At 43.7% G+C, this 23,874-nt stretch overlaps 1 protein-coding gene across 1 annotated transcript in view; it reads right to left on the minus strand.

Moving 5' to 3' along the window:
- The window catches only part of adgra3 (adhesion G protein-coupled receptor A3), a 29,238-nt gene extending 5,364 nt beyond the window's left edge, over positions 1-23,874 (minus strand). The window contains exons 1-14 of the mRNA XM_035148992.2: positions 22,872-23,874; positions 14,294-14,365; positions 9,143-9,214; positions 4,412-4,483; positions 4,245-4,316; positions 3,833-3,993; positions 3,054-3,267; positions 2,772-2,936; positions 1,964-2,165; positions 1,654-1,803; positions 988-1,146; positions 729-896; positions 361-565; positions 30-238 (exon numbers count right to left, since the gene is read on the minus strand). Coding sequence (XP_035004883.2) covers positions 30-238; positions 361-565; positions 729-896; positions 988-1,146; positions 1,654-1,803; positions 1,964-2,165; positions 2,772-2,936; positions 3,054-3,267; positions 3,833-3,993; positions 4,245-4,316; positions 4,412-4,483; positions 9,143-9,214; positions 14,294-14,365; positions 22,872-23,086 — 2,136 coding nt within the window. The 5' untranslated portion in view covers positions 23,087-23,874. The remainder of the gene's footprint in view (positions 1-29; positions 239-360; positions 566-728; positions 897-987; positions 1,147-1,653; positions 1,804-1,963; positions 2,166-2,771; positions 2,937-3,053; positions 3,268-3,832; positions 3,994-4,244; positions 4,317-4,411; positions 4,484-9,142; positions 9,215-14,293; positions 14,366-22,871) is intronic.

Genomic DNA, 23,874 nt, shown 5'->3' on the forward strand with positions numbered 1-23,874 from the left:
AGGAGGAGCGGCCCGGTCGAAGGTCTTACCATGAGCAGGCCGTAGTTGCCGAGGGAGTTGCAGGATATGGTGGTGAAATTGTCGTGATGGCCCAGGATGTGGCAGCCGTCGCTCTGCCATGCTCCCTGTCCTCCCACCAGGCTCACGTTCCAGTTAGCGGACACGGGATCTGAGCCCCGGGCGAACCGCCGCAGGGTGACGTTAACGGGAGTCCGCAGAGCATGCAGGGACATGCCGTCTACATGCCAACACAGACAGGGGGGTATCAGAATAGACAGAAAAACTAATTTTCAAGATATTATCTGAAAGGCTATTTGGTTTCAGTGGCTTTATGTCTCAGAATATCCTCAGATTTCTCACCTATTTTGGCCATGATGACAGGGGTTGCCACACTCCTCTTCCCTCCATCATCCAGTTGGGAGGAGTTGCCAGTAGAGGGGAAGAACTTGCCATTGCGGAAGGCCAGTAGGTGGAGCTTGTAGACTGTGTCCTCTGCCTGCCCGGGGACTGCAGCCTCGATAAAGAGAGACTGAGGAAGCTGCAGGGAAGCCTCCACAACCGTGCTCTATAGAAACAGTGAAGTAAGAAATAATATAATAAGATATTTACAATGTCTTCTTATTTTTTGATTATGATTTGCAATTGAGAAATTTTAGATTATATGATCCTATCAAACAATCTACTACTAAAGTGCTAACAAGGTGTAATTATCTCTGATGGGAGCTGACCTTGTGAAGGACGCTGGAGAAGGCGCTGGTGGTGTTACATTTGAAGGTGAGCTGGCGGTCCTGGTTGGGCGACCGCTCGGGGCTCGGCCTCTGGAACAACATGCAGGTCATGCCGTTCCAGTCGTTGGCCCTGACTGTGTGGGCCTCGAGTGCTATGTTGGGCGATGGCTGGAAGGACAAAAGGGAAAAAAGTGGATTATGACCCAAACCCTCGTAAAAAACAAAAACGTTCAAGGGCAAAACCATCGACGAGACCAACCAGGGAGAAGGCTTGTGCTGTGGCCAGGCGGTAGACGGCGATCTTCTGGAGGCAGGCAACGATGCGGGAGCAGGCCATGGCCTCATGCTGAGCCATCAACAGCACCCTCTCGTCGGCCAGCATCACGTTACTGGCCATGCTCAGCATCACCTCGCCGAGCTGGGATACAACAGAGAAACTTAGCAGGAAACTCAACACGACATACGCCGCATTATTCGAGTGGAAACACGAGACATGTGAATGTGCTCAGCCAGCATCTTGTTTGAATCAAACGGCACTTAACACATGCTTGAGGGAGATGCTCGACACGGCTCTTGAGACGATTGGAAACACACGTCGAGCCTGGTGCCGCCCGACTAAACTTTAAAATCTCAGCGTGACTTGCCCGTGGCACTTACAACACGCTAGCTCCTCGCTTGTTCATTAAAAAAGATGTTGCTTTGTTTGAATTTGCTGACCTCCAGCTGTGCCGGAAGTCGTGAAAAGACACTCGTTCTCATTAAACAACATGACATCAAACAGATGTCGAACATTAATCTGTTTGTCTTTCGACAGGGAAATAAATGCATCACAACGTCAATGTAGACTCGTAAAAAGTCTGTTACACAAGTTTTGTCTCTAATTTTCCTTTCACGGTTAGCGAGGCCACCGCACCGCAGTACTTACATCTTTAAACTTCTCCACAAACTTGCCAAACTTCTCGATCATCTCGGCCACAAAGATGATGTCCATCTTGTCTGAGAAGTTGGCGGCATCGATTGTGCAGACCAGCAGACGCCGAGCCCTGTGAACCACGTTGGTCTCGTTCAGAGGCATCTAAAAAGGAGGATACAGAAAAAATACATATTAGGTTTGAATGCCAGCTTTGCAGTTAAGGGCAGCTTCTACGTTCAAAGACGAGCAAAAGATAAGACAGAAAGCTGAGGAGACAATAAATAAAGTTTCATGTTGGAGAACAACAAGCTGACTAACAGACCTGGTTGATGACGTAGAGAAATCTAGTGACATCTTTCTGGAACTGGCAGCGGGAGTAGTCGTCCTCGGCCCACAGCCCCTCTCGATCACAGAAGCGCCACGCCCGCTGCTCTTCGCCTGAGCTGCCCGAGTAGGTGCCTGCGCTCGATGGCAGTTTGTTGCAGGGGAGGTAGGCTCTGATCCCCGCCAGGGTGCGAGGCCACCTGGAAAGAGCCCAACACAAATCAGTCCTGCTGTTTCTGATCCACTTATTTTCCCCTGAGTTTGTGTCATAAGCTGTTTTCAGACATGCATTGAATGTCCCATGTGAGAACAAGGCAGGAAAGGGCGTGTTGATGGCGTTTCTCACATGTGTGGAAATTCTCTGGAGTTCCTGTCTAAAGACGGCTATAATGTGCATAAAATATATCACTAGCAGCAGAGTAATGTTATACTGGCTGAAGCCATGAAGAAATTCTAATGTTCAACCACAAGGGGGGGCCACAGTGCTTATTATGACAGCAGAGGAACGTTCAGCAGTAGATGAAATGCATTAAATATCACTTTTGAGAGAATGGATGAGTATATACTTTTAATTATTCAGTTTGGAAAAACATTCTTTATGATTAAATATGTTCAACAAGCTATTTTAATTCAAAACAAATAAAAGTGTGAAAATGTTGAAACTGAGGGTAAAACTCTGTATTTACATACAGTGCTATTGGATGAATTGTCAATATTAAATCTAATATAAAATACAGGCTTTTACAAGGGATGGAGATACACTCAGTTCTAAAGATATTAATTGAGGAGCTCTTTTTCTGGCTGACCTGAACTCTCCCTTGTTGTTGGAGACGCGTTCAGGATCGCAGTACTTGGCAGAACTCTCCAGCACCACAATGTGGACGGTCCTGGTGGTGTTGCCCCTGCTTGTCCGAATCCGGCACTCCCAGTTCCCAGTGAAACCAGGCTGGATGTTCCGGATGGTCAACTCACTGATGGGGGGAAAAAAAACAAACAGAGAAACTTCAGAAATGTTTGCCGACCTGCCGAATTTCCCCACATGATCACAGAGAGCACACCCCACCTAAGATTAACCAACGTTGTCATACCTAGCAATCAACGAGCAGTTCTGCACCATGCGCTTTTCGATGAGGATGCCCTGGGAAGCGTCAGACTTGACCATTCGGCCGTTCTGGTACCACAGCACCTGCATGTCCTCGGCCACGAATGAGGCCTGACACTGGAACGGCAGGCTGTCGCCCTGGAAAACCACCTGACGCTGGGACGGAGTCAGCTGGAAGGAGGGCAGCTCAAGCGGAGCATCTGAGGAAACGAGGGGAAAGAGTCACATTTTGTTCATATTTGTCACAAGTCATTTTCGACGCCTTTAATTCTGGATGCGGTGCCATTTCATTTCACAGTTGGCCCCTTTCGGACACAAGGGAAAGCAAAAGCAGCATGTTGAATTCTTGAGTGCTATTTGTCGTTCATGTCAGGCCACTGGCTCCCGCTGGATCCATGCAGTGTATTTCATAATTCCTCACTGTGGCGAGTGCCAAACTGATAAGACGTGAGCAAGTACAAACAAAGGCCTGGGCAGCCCTTCCCTTATCACTCGTGTCATTGCACAAGCCCCTGTTCTCCAGACGCCCGCCTCACTGATACCAAAACAGAAATTAAAGAGACAGTGCAACATTTCTGACACCGCAATCTGTGGAACTACTCCACATGAATTATTTTTAAAATGTCTGTGACTGGACAACCGGCAAAGAGATCTGATGAAAGATAAAGTGTCAGGGGGGTATATTTAGGCTTCGTTACATCTTTGTGTGTATGTATGCAGATTTAAGTCTAGCTCAGGTGTGTATGTGTGTGTGTGTGTCCGTACCGCAGGTAAGGAGCTCCGGTCTGACGGAGGTAATCTGCTGACCCTGAAGAGACTGCGGGTAGGAGCACTTGGTGTTCTTGACGGCGATGTTCTTCTCCTTGATCCAAGGCGGAAGCCACAGAAGGTTGCAGTCGCACAACAGGAAAGGTGTCTGAAACTCCCTGTGGATAGATGTAAAGAAACACACACACACGAACAAGGGGGATGTCAGTTTGTGATTGGGCGCTAACAAATATCAATGTGGGTTATTAGTTTCCCTGATGGATAACCCTAATTTTCCTGTCATGTTTTATGGCTTAATCACAGTTTTATTTGCATTGCTGACAGATGTTAAATATACAGATGTCACATACACACTGACGCCTGCATGTGATTTGAGCGCACAGCGAAACTGGCTCCATGTCGAACTTACAGTGACTTCAGAGACACCAGGCTGTCAAACGTCCCCTGAGACAACGAAGAGAACATGTTCCCGGAAAGGTTCCTGGAAATACAAAAAGAAAGAAATGTTGTTTCTTTCAAGCCAGAACATGACAAAGAAATTATTACATTATATCTATAAAATGACTCGTGACTTACAGTCTGATGAGACTGCTGAGGCCCATGAAGATATCGGTGTTCAGACAGCCGATGCTGTTGTTGGACAGGTCTCTGAAACACACACAGAAAAAAAAAAGGTTTCCTGGTTTATTTCTTCTCCATTTCAGAAATCACACATGATAGCTATTAACTTTTAAAACACCAACAATTAGTGAGCAATAATAAAGCTGAATATGTAAACAGCAAAATGTGGTAAAAGTTGCCTGGACAAAAAAGTTTAACAGAAGCAGGTTGAGGCAAAGAGCCTGAATATTACGCTGACAGGTTCACAGCATTCAAGGTGATTCTCAGTAATGTGTGTGTGTGTGTGGGCCTCAAGGGGAACCTCCGCATCAAAGACAGAGAAACACTGACGGGAGGCAATTAATCACCTATTATTAATGTCAAACACGTCAAAAGGTGTGTGTTTCTCCTCTGGATGTGACCTGACATGATGTCTCTGGCAAACATCAGACATCAGTCGGAGGCTCCTGACGCTTCGTGATAGGACCGAACACGGAAAAGACTGATCTTTCCTCTGTGAATTACACCCGGTGTGCAAACATGAAGTGAAATGGTTGGAGAGAATATTCACAGGAAGCTTTGATACAGTGGTCCCCCCCCCACCCGCTGAGGAGCCAGGACCACCCAAAACCCACAAGCAGAAATGTTTAAGTCCCATAATGAAAATGTGGCTCGTGCTTTGATATCTTTTACGATTGTCATGATGACAATAATGATGTGATTAACACAAAAAAAGAAATAATGAAGAAACATTTCAGATACACATATTGCTGATTCTATAACCTTTGCTTTTTAATTTGTAAAATGTCTCTTCCGGTCTATGAATAATCAGTAAAAGACCTTTTTAAGAGCAGATACATCTACAAAACACGAGGGTAATAATTTAGCCAAATATAAATATGTATTCCATGTAGAGACCCTTCTGCTTTTTAAATGAATGAAGTGATAATTATCTTTTTTTTACCCTATTATTATTTATACATTATTATTTGTAACATTGACTTACAAAACAATAAGCTGAAAGGCTCTAAAACCCTATGAGGAGCTGTAGATGATAATTGCCTGTGGGTTTGTAATAACAAGTGATTCCTTTCATGTATTCATTTGATCTAATCTTAACAAAAACATTAATTAGTACAGCTTCAGAATTTGTGAGAACTAAACCTAATTAGCTTTGATAAGTTGTAACTTGTGATTTTTATCCCAAAAACTATTTTAAGATCTTAAAATGAGTATGACATAACAGAAATGATCTACACTCCGAGACGGATAAGATTCAAAGCATTTTCAAGAAAAGTTGCTGCTGCATTCTCACATGAGCTAATTCGAACATCTTCCGGGCATTTTATCAGGCGAGTGGCAAGAAAAGTTCTGCATAATGTCCAGAGTTTATGTCTGAAAGCAGCGATGACAATTCCAAAATTCTAAAGGGTCAAAGCACCTCGACAGTAGCTGCAACACACGTCCCTCTGTGATTCAACAATTGGAAAGTGCCCGGAAAGGAAACAAGAGCCTGGGAGAAAAGACAGAGCTTCACCTCACACTACCAGATGAACTGTATCCCGCGGTGTTCCAGGAATGCGATACTGACACAAAGTGTTACCAGGAAAATCACTGCCTGGCATATGCTAACATCCGAGCATTTATGTAATTATTGGCGTTGGTCCTCAAGGTACCAGCTGCGGAATTTACAGTGTGAGGCTATTAGTTCCACTTGGAAGAAAAGAAAAAGAGGTTTCTTTGCAGGCTCGCCAAATAGTGCAAGCGTTGTGTGTCAGACGAAGGATAACACAGGGAAAAGTGAAGGGTGGAGGGGGCTCCCCTAGCTAGAAGCATACTTTAATCTAACTTTATCGCCTGGATTCAAATACTGGAGTTACAGCTACATCAAGGGACTTAAGGCAATATGGTAAATGCTTAATTTCAGTGATTTTCATGTATGGCTTTGGAGCTATTACCCACAGTACTATCCACTTTCTATCTGCCTTTAATGAGTATTCATGACCAAAGACCCAGAAACTGTGGCAAGTTAACAGCACAGAGGACTGCTTCACTGCAGTGCTTCAGTTGTTGTGGAGGATACGAGCAGCAGAAGCAAAAATAGCCCCGATGTGATTAGGCTCCAGTCTCAACTGTTCAGCTGTTGGTGGAATGCAGAGTAAAGACGGCCGAGGCCTGAGGGATCCATTGGATTTGAGTGTGTTGTGTGTTTTACATCTCAAACTGAGTGTGAGGTGAGTTATGGGAGACACAGGTTTGTCTTCTCCCTGAGGGTGGAAGTACACCTTATTCTCCAGCTGACAACTTCTCTTATATTAGATTTAAACTGGATATGGATATTTTCTTATATTGATCCAATGAGGGTTTGCACACAAATCTTAATAAAAAAATGCACTATCGGTAAATTTTATGTGGCATTTTTCATTAAAAGCACGACCCTAGCCTTATATTTGACATGTGTATTTATATTCACATTTGATCTGTCCTACATATTTGGAAGTGGGTTTGTGTGGGGTGTATAATTATTAATTAAGTTTATGGTTAAACTATAAAACATCAAGCCACATTCAAATTTCATGGTCATTGATAAGGGTTTGATACATTTTTGGAATCATTGCCAAATTTCTTGATTTATAATCTGAAATATTTTACTGCCCAAAACATCTATACCCGTAGCTCTAGTTTACATATAAACTTTAGGCATTTAAAGATTTAGTTATTAGAATTAAATCTGTGTGTATCTTGCTCAGTTAGTCAAGAGGTGAGGAATCTAAATTACACACGTCCCCCTCAGATGCGTTGATGCAAAAGCTGTTTAATTCAAGAAGACTAATGTCTGATGTGTAGAGCCCATATTATCCCAAAACTTCTGAAGCCCTCTCTTTAAAATGCCCCCTGTCACCGCTCTGTGACAACACACAGAAGATAAATGGGTTCTCCAAATGGCATGTCTTGAAAGGAGAAGAAAACTAATTAGGCAACGCTGAGGAGGGAGGCGGACGCACAGATGGAGGAAAATTAGCTTGGCGAGACTGGAGTCCAAGACAAAGACAAAGAGAAAGGTAGAGGAGCAAGTGCCAAAGATATGTCAAATAAATGTGACATTAAAAAAAAAAACACGCAAATGTGTACTTTTTATTCATTCCAATTTTCCAAAAAAGGTTGAAGAATTAGGGTGGATGTGCTGCTGCAGATGCCAGCCCCTGATGTAGAGCTTCTGTGTTTACATTCCCATGGCCCAGGCACTACCTCATCATCTCCTTTGCTCGTCTTATCCACTCTGCGCTCTCCCTCCCTTTCACGGTCGGGTGAGTGAGCGACTACCCTTTGAAAATGAACCGAGCTGGGTGGGGCCAATTAAACTTTAGCCTGTAGGCAAAAACCAAACCCTGCTCTGGAACGAGTATCGAGGAGTCGCAGATCAGCGCGCGGCGGTACAGTGCGTCCACGCCGCCGCACACAGGCTATTCATGATGATGTTAATATGCGGAGGACACACAGGCCGGCAGGGATCCATCTGAGTGTGGAATGAATATGCATCGAGGGGGAGGAGGAGAGGGGGGGAGACTGAGGCCGGGCCTGAGCCAAGAAGCTGACTGCCTTCCTGTCTCGCTCTTACTGCTCCACAGCAGCAGCCAAGCTCAAGTTTGTGTTGGCAGCGGCCGGGTGCTGTCGGGTGATTCCAATTCATGCTGTGTTGCTGCTCTCTCTCTCAGGCACACACACACACATACATACACAACTGTACACTTAAACACACAGTCTCTGACCTCCCACACTGACACACCACATATCTCAGATGGTCTCGAGCTTTATGTATTCTCTGCAAATCAAAATTATTCTCGCATGATATTCATGGTCGCAACACACACGCGGTTACATATCACCCTCCTCACACAGATTTTTCCAAGTGTGTGAAAGTATATAAGGCCTCATGGTGTCTGCAGTGGTCTCTGGCAGAGCTCCAGACAAAACAGGGCTGTAGAAATAGACTGCTGCTCCACCGTGATCCCTTATGGACACTGGATACACTCTCGACCTGCTTCATCACGCACAGCACATTGCGTATAGATAAAAAAAAAAAACAACAGCTGAGTCAAACACATTATCTGCAAAGTAAAGTCTTGGGCTCCGACCAAATCCTATGAAAAACAAATTGTACACATACTGCCCGCAAAGCCCAGACACTATTTTGACTATTTAACTGTGGAATTTGGGGAAAGCTTTCAAATTACTGCATGTTTTGCAAAACAACAGTTCTACCAGTGTACAATACCGAAAGGAAATGGCTCTAACCACATTTCCCCATGACAAACAACACAAGTCGAACAGAAGAAACTAATTTAACAAAAGATATATTAAGTCGCAGCTTTCAGAAACCAATATTTTCTTATGGCAAATAATTAAAGCAAGAACTACAAACAAAACAAAAAAGCTGGAATTCAGCACTTTTGGATGCAATAATAATAAAAAAGGCAAAACCACTGTGAAATCCCAGAGGAGCTAAATGTGTGAAAGTGGAGCACACACACACACACACACACACACACACACACACACACACACACACACACACACACACACACACACACACACACACACACACACACACACACACACACACACACACACACACACACACACACACACACACACACACACACACAAAAAAGAGAGCGAAGCTGCAGAAGCTCCAACACTACTCACAGTCTTTTTAGTGCCGGCAATCCAAGAAAAGCGCCTGGTTCAACACGACTGATAATGTTACTCCGCAGGTCTCTGTGGGGGAAAGAACAGAAAGAGAATTGTAGGTCATGAACAGTTCAAGCAGCAACAAAACTGTGAAACTGCAACAATTTAGCTTTAACGTTGATTCATCATTAGAACAATTTGAAACCAAAAATGTTCCAGTTTCTCATTTCTTACTCTGCTTTGACAGTAGACTGAATATCTTTGGGTGTCGGGCAGCCGATCAGTTTAAACAAGTAATTTGTAACATCACACTGAACTCTGGGAAATGTGTGATCTGCATTGTTTCCCTATTTGCTGACAAAACAGTAGAAACAGAATATAGCTGCTGGCAGATATGCACTGATCACTGCACATTTTCCTGATATTTTCCAGAAGTGCTGTACTGTATGTGAGCACGCAAATGTCCAAGTTAGTTGCTCTGGATATTAGCTTTTCCTGCCAGTCCCATGGATACATATCCAGAAAATGTAGATGTGTCAATGTGCTGTAAAAACGCATCTGACCCACAGAATCTCCTGCTGTGTTCTTCATATGTAAAATACAAACTCTGGAAAATGTCGGGAACAATCTTCGGGACATTCTCTGGAGTTGATGTCTGCTTGTGATTCCAGTTTTTTATGTCTTTGCATGATTTCTGCCAGATTACAGCCTCAATCTTTGCTCACCTTATCGAAACCGACTCACGATTAGAAGTTATGATACGGTGAACACACAGGTGAGTGTATCTTGCACATGCACATTTTTATCCAATGAAAACATCCACCCACCGATCATTACTAATTGCTGTCATTGACAGCCTGGCCATTAAAAGAGCTTTCAAGCACACGCACACACGCGCGCGTGCCTTGAGGTTCAAAGGCTTGCGGTCATAGAATTCCTGCAGTGCTCACCTGCGCTGGCACTGCCTAGTCACTCATTACAGCAGAGGTTCAGGAGGCTTTCCAGTCGCCACCTGAACCCACACAAAAGGCCTCTGGGCAACTCTGACCGTTTGATGTCGAGAGGCTGTCATCTGAAGGTGGGTAGGTGGCCACAGATAAGTCATAGACAAAAAATGTTTTTAAAGCTTTTGATGTGAGCGAGCAGAGTCTGGCCTCTCTGTGCAGGAGTGGTGAGAGAAAGATGAGAAGGCAACAAGACCTTCATAACCAGTTAGAGGCACTTTTAGAGAAACAAGTTTCAGTTTAGTAATTTGCTAATTTCTACGGTTGATGTTATATTGGTTGAGGTGCTTTCAGACAGTCAGGACATTTTCCTGAAATTGACCTGCAAGCCCCCTAGTGAAATATCGGAGTGGGTCCATGTGAGAATAAAGTTTACAGCGAGTCATGATGATGAGGTTTCTAAAAAGCAACAGATGGAAAACTGGGGATAAAAATATCTTTAGATTTAAAAAGAAAAAAGAAATGCCACCACTTGTGCAAATGCTCTGGCAATCTTCCTGTTGTTGGGAACGCGTCTGACCCGGACCTGCAGCATTCTTGGTATATCAAAGGCAAACTCCGGATGGTTTCCGACTCATTTTCCAGAGTTCATGTCTGAAAACGGCTTTGGGGATGCAGATGTTACAGGTGAAGCACTTTCCCTGTGTCCGACTTTAACAAGTTTCTGGCTGAGGAGTCAAGAGAAAACTCTTCTGTTGAATCACTGTTTGACTCACTGGTCAGATGTACACGCCACAAAACTTTGACCAACAGAAAAAAATGCTGCTAGTGATGAAACTCTTGACACATTATCAAACTAATTTCTGTTCACCAAAACTGAGAATTTTATTCATCTAAATTAAACTTTAGTGCTATTTTAACTTTAAAAAACAAACAATTTCCAACACAAAGCTTTAAACAATATGAACAGATATGCGTGGGTGGTCTTCACATATCAGAAGTCACTCACATAGGTAAAAATGAAAAATAGCCCTAAAAACCCACTACTACCAAAAACAAAAACACTAGTGAATAAACTATGGGGAGTCAGAGAAGGCCAGTCCATGCTTAACCGTCCACAACTGCACCTAGGATCCAAAAACCGCTGACCACACAAGACTTGGCACCTTCTAAATCTGTTTGCAGAGAAAAATGCCAGCTTTCCCCCAACATGCTCGAATTGAAATATCTCCAAGAGCTTTCCAGAACTGCTCTTGAACTGGTACCAAACCGAAGGGTGGTTTTGTAGCTGCTGCCATTTTTGAAGGAGCACACTGTCTTCCAAAAGGTATTGTTCATATTAAACTTCAAAACCGTGGCACGGGATATAGTTTAAATGAACTCCTCCATTCCAGGTTTGGGATCCACACATATATATATATATATATAAACTAAAAAATATTTTGGATTATACATTGAAGATAAGACTCTCTGGTAAAGTCAATTAGAGACTCATCAACAATGTCCATCTTTCAAACTTACTCTGTCTCCAAGAACTACTGTAAAAACTTGCATTATATCCATGTATAACTTGCTTAAGCACTTACTTCGACACGTATTATGCAATTCATGAATAGACAACAAAAAGTTCTTCAGAAAACACTACACACTAGTGCCGTTATCCCCGCTCTGTTTTCCACAATAGACATTCCTCCACAGCAGCGGATTTAGCGAGGAATTAGCATGTGATGGTGGCCTAGCTTGGCTCCTATTTCTATGAGCTGAGTGATAATGGGGATTCTGTGTGGCTCATTTCCAAGCAGGGACACCTTTGGCCCCCGACAAAATTCAGCGGTCCCCCCAGTTACTTTGCAATTTCACACAGAGTTCCAGATAGGTGTAATCGATTCTCTACCCCTCTCTCTGGCACTCACATCCTCTGTCTCCGTCCAAATGAGGGAGAGTTTCTTTGTGGACCAAGAAAAAAAAACGCTGTAAAGCTGAGAAGGCGGTAGGAAGGAGGGGGGGGTTAAAGATGCAGAGCCTCGGCACATTCAAACGGACTCATGCAGCAGGTTTTTTTCCCCTCTTTCAGAGTTTGAGGGGGAAAGAGGGGGAAGTGTGATTGAAGGTGGGAGGGAGGCCATAGGAACATTTGAAAAAGGGAGAGCCTTCAGCATGCAATGTGTGTGTGGGAATCATGGTGTTGACACCTCTGGCCTTGGCTTGGCCTCATTACAATGACAAAAGCAAGCAAGCCATCTAGCAACCTCGCTTCACTGGTCGAGGGTGGACTGGAGAGGGGTGGGGTCTGTGGGAGGCACAATGGGAGCTGCTTTTGGAGGTAAACTTGCCTGTGGATTGATGCAACGACAGGCAGGGCCCATTTTACAACCAAATCGACTGGCCGTTCACAGACAAAGCACATAAGTGCCTTAAAGGCTTCCTTGGTGGGGGGAGATCAAAGCTTTTTTTTTTTTTTAAAAGTACATTCAGCACATAGCCTCTTGTTTATCCTGCAGGCCTGAGCTCTAACAACATCTGAGCCCACAGGGGATTTTCTAGCAAATCTATAAACAATCTAGGCTTATCTGGCCGTATCAATGCGGGAGTCAACTTGGGAAAAGTCATGCAGGACAATTTTACTAAACAAGTTGTGAGCACAAAAGGGAAAGAGGAGGAAATACGCTTGTTACTGATAATGAACAAAAAACAAAGCAAGCGAATAACAGCAGGGTCCAAGGAGAATGGCGGCTGTAGAGTATATGTGATGTGCTCGTAATGTTGCTTGCCAACACTGACAAACAGTGTGCAAAACGCTGGGGAGAATTTGCGAAAATATATTTTTTTCTCGCCCGAAGCGTGTGAATAATCAAACTTTTTAATAATCAATTGAATTCTCGAAATCTCCTGTTTGTGGCTAGCGTATCCCGAGAGCCTTTTATCTTATCAGCTTCACACTTGGCATATGTATCGTTAGGTGCACAAGTGTATTTCGATTTTGGTACTATTTGGACACACTTTACTTGCTACAGTCATTTACTGCAGGTCACTTTTGCAGTTTCAGAAAGAAAGGTAAAGTCACATTACCACAGGCCAAGTAAACAGCCCAACATTGCACTTGAAAATGAAATAATAAAATCACTACTATCTAAATTACTACCACAAGGCTAAATAGCCAATATGGCCTCATATAGCATGTAGATTTCTGGTCTTCTGAACCAGGGGAACGACAGGGAAAACATGCCCTTAGAATTCCATATCAGTGTAGTCATGTGTTATTGTAGCCTTGGGTAAAAGCACGGCCATTAACGGTCTGGTTATTTTATCTGCATGAAGCCATTCCAAAGTGATAAATCACCCATGGCCCATATGTGCAGGGCCCAGAGCCACTTTCTCAAATTCTCGGCAGGAAGGAAACACGAGTGATGACAACCCAATCTCCAAAGGGAAAAATCCCATGACATGAACAACATCTCTCTATTGTTAAAGGGGAGCCCAGAGAACATACACATGTATACCAATAAATGTATTCACTGTGTACTACTTATTTCCTTCTGCTCTCACTTGTTTCTTCCATCAAAGGTTTCTACAAGTGACGCGACTTCACAGATTTGTTATATACAGGCGTCACTTAATCCTGGAGACACAGTCAAGTTGTCTGTGTGTTACTCCTTGTGCAGACAGTGGGCCCCAGCCCCAGAATACCCAAGCAGCTGTATGTTGAGAGTATGTCACCAGGCAGACAACAACCAACCCTGGGGGCTATAACTATAATTAGCCTTTTCTCGTAGCACCTCCAGTCTTCCAACATAGGCCGATGCACTTGGCTAAAGGGGAAGTGCTGTTTGGACGTCTACACGTTTTCTATGACCTCGATGTTCATGGCATGACGCCAAAGTGTGTTTTACAAACGTCTTGCACCAGAAGCCGAGGTGGAGAGATGGATGGCTCCTGCTAATGCACTGGTGGATATAATGTGAAATACGGAGACTGTAACATGAAGCCCATGAACTGGTGATTTTTCATGGGTAAATAGAGTCTAAATATTTGCTTTGCAAGTTGGAAACAAGGACTTTTTAAAGCTAAGATTAATAATTTTTAAGTCAAGCACCAACTTCAACTGCAAAGGTTCGTTTTACATTAAAAAGAGATGTAAACAAATAGCTAAGAAACAGTTATAAGGAAGGACTGAAAACACTAACACATACATGCTTGAAAAAATGAAAATATTTATACTTACAATTTTTCCAATGTAGACAATCCAAAGAAGGATCCATTTCTGAGCTCTTGAATCTTATTGTTGTTTAAAATTCTGTGGAGAGAGAAAAAAATGTCAAGCAACCGGACAAAGCACTGAATCTTTAAGTACATGATATAATAAGGAATAACATCTTCTCAGTGGTTGTATCATATGAATGAATTAGTCACCTAAGGCCATTTACTGTCTGAAACACACTACTTTCTGCCGCAGCTCTAAAAACAGCCGCCAGGAATGCGTGTTAATTAAATTGTGAAGGTGGATTCAAAAGGATCTAGTGTCTTTTTCAAAAAGTGGAACGGGGCCACGCTGTTACTTGTTGACAGATAACAATATTAATTCTCACTGTGTGTCCTCTATAGCCACACTCAGCTTCCAGCCACAGAATGTTCCTCGCTGCCAGGAAAAGATCAGAAGAGGGGAAAAAAACAACAACTTAGAGTTCAACCCAGCCGTCTCTTTTCAAGTTAAAATGCAATCAGAGCAGTCTTCAGACAGGTCGCCAAATGAGATCAAGTGATCTTTCTGTGAAGCCTCTTTTACATTAAATGAAGTATCATGTTCTGTAGCAGCAGTGACTCACCGATGATACACTTTTTGTTAAAACATAAACCGCCACATTAAGTTAATTTATTTTCACAATAAAAGCCCTCCTCCACTGTTTAAAAAACCCACTTGCACACATACTAACATCTGGCTAGTCCGCATTCACTCCCGGGTCAAATGACTCTGCCGTGGCACAGATTGGCAGTAGTGGAAACACTGGGGTGAACGCGCTAATTTGGCCAGACAGCGAAGTGAAAGAGCTTCTTGGTTTTTCGTTTGTGAAATCAAACATGACTCACTGGGGGAGAATAAACGAGAGGCAAACTGGAGTGGAGTAAAAGAGCAAAAAAAAAAATCCATGTTTTGAGTTAACACCAGGTCAACTTCCACCCAGCCACGAACTGGAAGAATATTAGTGACTCTTAATTGCGTATTTACTGCAATCAAATCTTTAATCACCTTCATTGAGTATTTTATTGAATGGAATCAAAACGATACAAATACACAGTATACATTTTCTACTTTCTCACTACAAAAACAAGAATTGAGAAAACCTTCAAGTCCAAGTGTGAATTCTGGATTGCTTCCTCCCTGGGCAGTAAACCAGATTTTATTATCCAGTTGAATTCCTGGTGCACAGTGGGAGTCGATTCACTGCAGCGAGCTGCTTAGTAAAGCTCCACTTTCTGTGCCCATGTCCCTCAGAGTTCAAGACTTTCTCCCAAACTAGTCCTACAGGAGCTGGAAAATCAATAGCGCTCTACTCCCAGCAGAAAACTCAAGCAGGGACTTGTGGTTAGCATGTTTCTGGCCAGCAGGGGAGGGGATGTGGTGGGTGACATACATGCTAGTGGCACCCACAACCCGGGGCCAGATTGGAGTCATTATGGGGTGTTGAGGGGTTGTTTTATTACAGGGTTGGACAGAGGAGACTCGCTGGAGATTTGCTGCTTGGCTCCCTGCCGCTCAGAGAGGGAGAAAGACAGACTGCGTACACAAACACTTCCTGTGTTTCGCTGCTTGTGTTTTGCAGCCTTCTGGATGCTGAGACGGCAGATGTTAAAACACCACGATGTACAAGACTGCAAATTCTATCACTGCCTGTGTGCACACATGATCTGATAAGGGCAGAAACTGTGGTCACAAAAGTCTTCTTTTATATTGAAGAATATTTGGCATACCAACTGGATGGATTTAACATGAGGGCTCTCTGAATTTAGGAATGTATGAATATAGGGGGTGGACAACAACATTCATGCAGTTTCACTGTTTTGTTGCTGCTTGAACTACAATTCTTTTTTTTACAATACAACAGTAGTTAAGGTACATATAATTTGTGCTGCTCATAGTATTCAGGAACTGATGCACAAGATATTAAGGTAGAATCTTCAGATCAACACATAAATAAAATGCAGCTACAAAGCCAACTCTTCCATTTCGACGAATGGGCCCAACAACAAACATTTATAAAGGAACTGTAAACCAATTTATAGTGGTGCAAAAAAAACAGACAAACAAATAAATTGTGTAATGTGAAAGTTAAGTATGCCCAACTTTGACACTTGCCAAATAGTAAAAGCATACAAAGACATAGAGTAATCACAAGTGGACTCATCATTACTGATATTAAGTTATTTGAAGTAGCACGTGGCACTAACAGACATTCCATCTTCACAGGAAGTTGTATAAATTTACAGACTAGAAAATGGATTTACAACAACATCATTTTAGTCTGGCTTCATAAATCCCCATTTCTGGCCCCGTGACTCGTGGGCTTGTAAAAATAAATCTGCGAAAGAGAGTTCTCTTGAGAATCATGAGCCCTTTTCCTGCCCTCCCTGTCCCTCCCTCTTCCTCATGACAGGAGTGTGACCTCTGCATGTTGGAAACTTGCTCTCGCTCCACGGCTGAGTCTTCTTTACACTCCTGCATCAGCGAGAAAGCAACACCACAGCTACTGATTTGCATATAGAAAAGCCTTGAATCAGCATGGATCACGGCCGTTTAACTATCAGCATCTCCACTGCCCTCAGGGCGTCTATAGCAAGACCGTCTGCTTCCTAACCGCCTGTCTCTGGACGTCGGCCTGAGGACTCCAGACTAGAGAATGGTCAGGAATTTCTTTAGGCTAGGCCTCAAACGACGCAGGAGAGGAGTCTCCGTTATCTTGATGCATAGATAAGACCTGCTTGAGCTTGGGCTAGGGACGAGGTGCAGTGGGGGGCTCCTTCAAAATCTCACATTCTGTTTCCTGGTACAGATGCTATAAATCTCTGACATTCACGGCAAACGCTGCCTCTGAAACTGGAATTTCGACTCTGAGTAATGCAAAATGAATTGGCCTAGATTTCATTTTGCATTCAAAGTGAGTAAATATGACACCATTGGAAATAGAGTTCTTTTTCAGTTAAGAAACTACACCTACAAACAGGTATGCCTCTGGCTGAAGGAACATTATCCAGAGGAGGACTGCAAATGGCCAACACTGGCACATAGTATTTTAAAGGACAAAGCTGACTGGTGTGCGCTCTCAACACCTGCTTTGTGCTCAGGAGGCTTTTAGACAAAGAACTCCCGAGAGCCGAGAGCTGTGAGCCCTCAACAGGTTTTCAAATAAGTTTCAGGCTGCAGTTGAGCTCATAAAAATCCTTCTAGAGTGACGTCCTCTGCATGTAGTGGATGGAAAAGTGGGCCTCGGCTCAGGTGGAAAAGGGAAACGATCCAGTGGCTGAGGTGGTGCAGCTTGCCATGGTGATTCATGTGGTTATCTAACACTTTATTGTACTAAGTATGAAGAGGTTTCTGCAATATTGGGATTTGGGAACCAAGAGGTATAAAGGTTGTGCCAGGGATTTTAGTTTGAAGTATTATTGAGGTAATATCGTCGTTTAAAGTAATTCACCAAAACTGGCATATATGCTTTTGGACCCTTTAGTTTTGGAAGTCGTAGTCATTGCAATTTCCTCTTTCACCATCCAACAGGCCAAGCTTAAAGCAAGATATGCACCCTATAGCTGTCTGGCTGAATAAACAAATGATCACCCACCATGCAAACACCGGGATAAAAGAAGATTAGTGATAAAATGAACAAAGGCCAGACTACAAGGTATCAACATGCCTGAGCTCATGTCAAACAAATTAAAATGAATTGCTCGTGCGGGAATCGCTGACACTTGGGGCAACTTGGCAAAGTCAAAGCTCAACAGGTCTGTGAAATGAAAGGCTGTGAAGAGACTAAATCTGCAGCTGTCGGTAGCTCGCCTTTGGGATTTTGCTTTCTTCCACAAAGCACCGCGGAACTCCTGTGAAAAACACGGGAGCATTCCTTCAGACCAACTGAAAGCAACAAAGACACTTCCTCTTAGGACATGCATGACAGCAGACACCTGTGTTCTAGTTACACAAGCACTTCAAAATGGCTCCCAGCATGACATAGTAGCTTCTCAATGCTGGGGAGAATAAACAAATGGGATGATTGACAGAGGTACTGATCGCACATTCCAAACTCATGTATCTATGTCGACTGACTTTTCAGATCTGACATCCACAGTGAAACTGCTCCACAAGCCGAACCTGAAGGAAGCAAAGTCTCACGGAAACCAGATGAGAATGCAACCTTAACTCCCAGTTTGCAGTGCCGTAAAACAAGACACTTTACTGCACTCCGCCGTGTCATCGAACTCAGCGCGCTTCTCCCGCAGCGAGGGAGGAAATCCCTGCTTTCTTCCTGAAATTAATCCCGTGCTGCTCTGTAAAGGCGAAAGCCAGGTGTGCTTATTTGCACTGTCCACCCCAGGTGCTCCTGTGAATGAATCCTGGCTACACAGAACAAGCCTGGCAAAGAAATACGAGCTGCATGAGCACAGAAAGCTTAAATTTGGACAGTTCCTGTCCTATGTGGGTATGTAGGATGAAACTTTGACCGACTCGCACTCATGTACACACCCGCACAGACTGCTCACACATCCTGATTTATCTCCCCATGTGAGGCAAAGTTTAAACTCAACTCCCTCTGTATTTTAGCCGAGGCCTACACTGACATGGGGGGGCAGGTCAGCTGTAAACACATTTGTGTCATTTCCTCTCGGATTACTTAGGCATGCGGTATCATTCAGAGAGCACAAATGCAGGAATGCATCACTCATTTTTCCCCCTACAGAGAGGCATTCAGAGCAGAACTGCACCGAATAACTACATGCATTCAATCCCAGGGTATGCTAATACCGGGCATCATTTAGTTGTGGGGAAATAATAGCCCCTCAGCTGTGTGACTGCTCATGTATAGAGAAGCATGGTTAAAATAGAAGTTGTGGTAATGGCAAGACCCACCATGTGACAGAATTCTGGGGTAAATCTTCTGGCATGTAGTCAAAACAATTATCCACCGGTTCAATGAGTTCACCATAATAGTCGAGAAACCTCTCAAAGACGTGTGCTTGTGGTTCACGTCTTTTTTTAACTCATCTAAAAAGCCTGGGTTTCATGTTTAATTTGTTCTCAAAGCCCCAAAGAAGGAAAACAGGAAATCTCAAGTACAAAGAAGGAGGTTAAGTGTGATGAATGGAATGGGTCTGTAATCACATCTAGCGTCTACTGCCGTTTCTGGTGAAGGCCTTTAATTAACAAGCACAACAAGGTGTGTCGACGCAACAAATTGGAAATCCGCCAGATGGAAATATGTGAAATAACATTACCCCCGAAACTGAATGGTGGAAAAAGATCCACATCTGTTTAGATCCAGGGGTGTGTGTTAATCATGTTCATAGCCACAGACACCCAAAGGACTTGGTACAAAGCATTCAACACATTTCCAACACTCTGGGGCTGGTCTTGAAATTTGACTAAATTACAGCATCGTTTACGTGTTGCATAATTCAATATTGAGAAAAGTAAGTCAGTGCCAAATAGGGTGGATCTACTTTGGCTTAAGTAGGATAATTAATGGCTGGTAATGTTCCACTGCAGACCAGACCTGCCATATCCAGGCCACAGTCAACCCCACGGCCACCACACTGACTGAGGGGGCTCCTCAATTCAACCCAAGAAATGCCACTATGGTCAACCAGGAGTTGTGATGAATGTGCATCTTCAAGTAGTTAGTTTTGTTGTTTTCCTCCAGTGGACGACAAACAAGTGTTCAGAAATTCAAAAGTGGAAAACTGGAAGGAATTCTTGAGAGTTGAAACTCTTTGCCCTCTGTGCTCTCTAATTACATCCATGGTCGTCTTTGGAGGCTATCCTCCACATAACAGTGCTTCAAGCTCAATGCTAAATCATGCGGTGCCACGCTCGTCCTCCGATCCATCACTGTCAGAACAATGTGACTCCGGGATGACTGAAAACACGCGGACAAGGCATGAAAACTGAAAACACGCAGACCAGAGGGAAGGCAAGCAAAACGACTTCAGAAGAGATCAAGACTAAAAGAGAAATTCTAGAAATATCAAAGAGGACATTGAGGTTATTAAAGACCACAAAGAGGAAGAAAAAAGGGATGAGGATTCTTTTTTTAAAATTTTTTTAATAGAGATTTCAAAATCCAAGTTCCCTCTATGTGTTTCGCCTTTTCATCAACACTTATCACATCCACGTGTCATTACTGCAAGTTAATATTAGTCAAGGTAAGTCAAAACTGATTTGCACACACGATACCTGGGTGATCCAGGTAGAGGGTGTCTGCAATTAAAGTTAAATTCAAGACTTTTTACAGATTTTTAATGCAACTTGAAATTAAATTAAAGTTTAAATTTAATTTCCCACTGCCTTAATCCAACTTGACCCAAGTCAGAAAGAAATAAAAAGTGATTCTAAGACTTTTTAAAGGATCCGTGGTGACCCTGCAGGTAGTCATCACAGTGAACTTCTGTTTATTCCGTGGCAATGCAGATGAGTAAGTCTACTTCTTTTAAGTTTTAATACTCAGCTGAGTGCTTACCAGGTGTTCGGCTACACCCAGGCTATACCGAGTGTGCCTGTAATTTCAATGCTAAAATGGTAACATAACTGATTAAAAAAACTTTCTTCAATATGGATTACATTAGTTTGTCCTGTCCTGAAATGACTACAAATGGACGGACGGTGAAGTGAAAGATCTCGTAAACCCATGACTTTGGACAGAGCTTCAAAGGATGTGATTTGTGGTAAACAGGTTAAAACATGCAAACTCACTGCAATGCTCTTCTGACTCGTAACTTAACAGCCAATCCTCCCCCCTTTCTGTCTTTCTCTCCCTCCCTGGAGTCCATTATTTGCTTTCTACTCCTGCACCAAGCCCCAGTATTCTCATATCCCCCCCCTCCCTCCCATCACTCACCACCACCAAAAACACACAAGTGCTCCGGGTGCACAGCTTTGAATTACTGGCCTTGGTTTTTTGTTTCTATTGTTGTGTTCTTTGAGACACTATGATACATCAAAAATCACAATAGAATTTAATCAATTCAGGCTGAAAGCTTTCAAAATCTGCAGTAACATTCGATGACCTCAACCCATGAGGTCATAAAAAAGTTTGTGAGGAAACTCTACTTGGGCTCAACCACTTGAGTCAGAATGAGCATCTGTTTTTTGAGGCCACACAGAGACTCACAGAAGCAGATTGATAATAACAGCACGGGTGAAAACTGACTCTAACTCCATCCAACGGTGTATAGTCCAGCCGGGGGGGGGAGGCACCACAAGGGGTAATTCATAGCCCTCAAATCTACTACAATGCCTCAGAGATATGGCAAGAGATGTCATGTCGTAGTAGCCAAAATATCTTCCTGCGCATGAATCACGACGCTACAGAGAGACAGACGGTTAGAGTTACATAGGGTTTACATTTACACTGTAGCAGTATGCACCTGTGAAAGCATGATATACGGCTGACACATATAGCTTTAGTGTACGACCCGTCACGGCGTATATATCTTTTAAGAGATTTACACGTGTGCTGATAAGGAATTTCCCCTAAATCATGAATCACTATATGTGTAGAGGTGAACGTCAATCTGCTTAGGTTGTAATTAGGAATACAATGATGTGGCCAGAAATTATATCAAGATAACGATTTTCAACTCTTTTCACTTTGTCTCCACTTTGTTATATTCAATAAATCAATATATAGCTTTTGTATTGTGTGCAAGAACATTGAGGACAGGCTGTATAAACCAATAATTGGATTACCTCAGATTTGTCAGATGTTTTGCTGTTAATCAAGTTTAAAACAGCAACCTATACACTATATATCAAATTGTGATATTTATCGCAATAATTAGCAATATCGACAGATATGGAATTTTTTATCGAGATAAAATGTTTGCCCGAATCGTCCCTTTGATTAGCTGATATGGGGTTTTGACATCGTCACGATGACTGTTCTGTCGTGAGTTTTCGACACTTTTCACAATAATAACTCATCTCTACTCCATCTAAACTTTTTTATCTTGATATAATTTCTGGTTGAATCGTCCTTGTGGTTAGGTGATGCAGTGTTTTTGACAGAGAAAGATGAAGCACCTCCTATATACTCACGATGACTATCCTGTTGGAGAGCAGTACATTTACCGCGATAATTACCTATGTGAAACTTTTAAATATTGATAGGGTTACGTCAACTTCCAGCCTCACGTTTAGGTAAGTGTGTGTTTGTCCTAGTGTAAGATGATGCACCTCCTGTCCTGTATACACACCATGCTGTCCTGCTGGGAAAAGAGTCCGGGACATTTATCGCAATAATTGAAATGTCGATATTTCAGATCAATCGATATCGGTAATTATTGCGATAAATGTCCCGGACTCCTTCCTAAGTTTTGACTAAATCCTCCAGCCTAAGGTTTAGTGGATTGGGTGTTTGTACTGGTGTTAAGATGACACACCTCCTGCCCTGTTGGGGAAGGAGTCCTGGACATTTACCCCAACAATTACCTATAATAAACTTTTTATGTCAGTATAATTTTTGGACTAAATCCTCCAGCCTTAGGTTTAGGATGTTTGTACCAGTGTAAGGTGATGCCCCCCCCTCCTGTATACTCACAGTGTGACTGTCCTGTTGGGGAAGGAGTCTGGGGGCAGCACCTGATGGAGCTCCATGTTGCTGCACACCACCTTCCTGTCGCTGCTCGGGCTCTTCCCTGCGCCTTTCGGGCGATCATCGTACGATTTGCAATCGGACGCGAGCAGCACCGAGCCGCCGCCTCCTCTGCTGCCTCCACCCAGCAGCAGGAGCGCAAACAACACGTCCACCCTCATGTCCACACGCGACCGGGTCCGAGCCTGGGATCGTTTCGGTCTCTAAAGACGGATCAGTGTGGTTTGACCGAGGAGGGAAAGGTTGCTCGGCTCCACTGAACCTTCCTCCTCCATTTCTCGCAAGGCTTCTTTCCCCCTTTCGCTCGGCGGCGTTCACTCCTCCTTTGTTCGCCGAGCCCTTCGTCTATAATCCCCGTCCCATAGTGGCGAGGTGTTCACTCCCTGCAGCTTTTTTAATAATCCACGGTTGTTTTTTTTGTTGAAAAACTGCTCGGAGCTTCCTAGACAACCCGCCCGGGAGCGGAGAGGGTTTCTTTGTTGCCCGGAGCGTGGGTCCCGGTCACGGTGTTGTCTTTTCCGCGGTGGGAGGCGGCGGCGGCGGCGGCGGAGGTCGTCATCCCAGGTTGTCCGCGTCAACTTCACCCTTTCCCCGTGTGAACACGTATCCTCGCGTCCATTACTCCGGACTGTGTCCCGAACACGAACCACCAGCGAGTAAACTTTCCACTCTCTTGTTTTCCACACGCCGACAGGAAATTACTCTGGGGGTGGGTGGGGAGGGTGAGGGGGGGGGAGAAAGGTGCCAAAACAACAACCTTTTCAACTTAAATTGGGCTGGAAATGCCCGCAAATACAAAATAAAACGTCGCGCGTCCGTTGCAGAAGAGTCCCCGCGGTGTCCGCGTCTCTTTCAGCTCCTCTGTGACTTTGGAAAGTGTCCATAAAAACTCTGGTCCATTGAGAAAAGTCCTCCTCTCTTCCCATGGTCCTGCCCCGGGCTCCGACGC

The sequence above is a fragment of the Hippoglossus stenolepis genome, chromosome 23, assembly GCF_022539355.2.
Source record: "Hippoglossus stenolepis isolate QCI-W04-F060 chromosome 23, HSTE1.2, whole genome shotgun sequence".
Taxonomy (NCBI): domain Eukaryota; kingdom Metazoa; phylum Chordata; class Actinopteri; order Pleuronectiformes; family Pleuronectidae; genus Hippoglossus; species Hippoglossus stenolepis.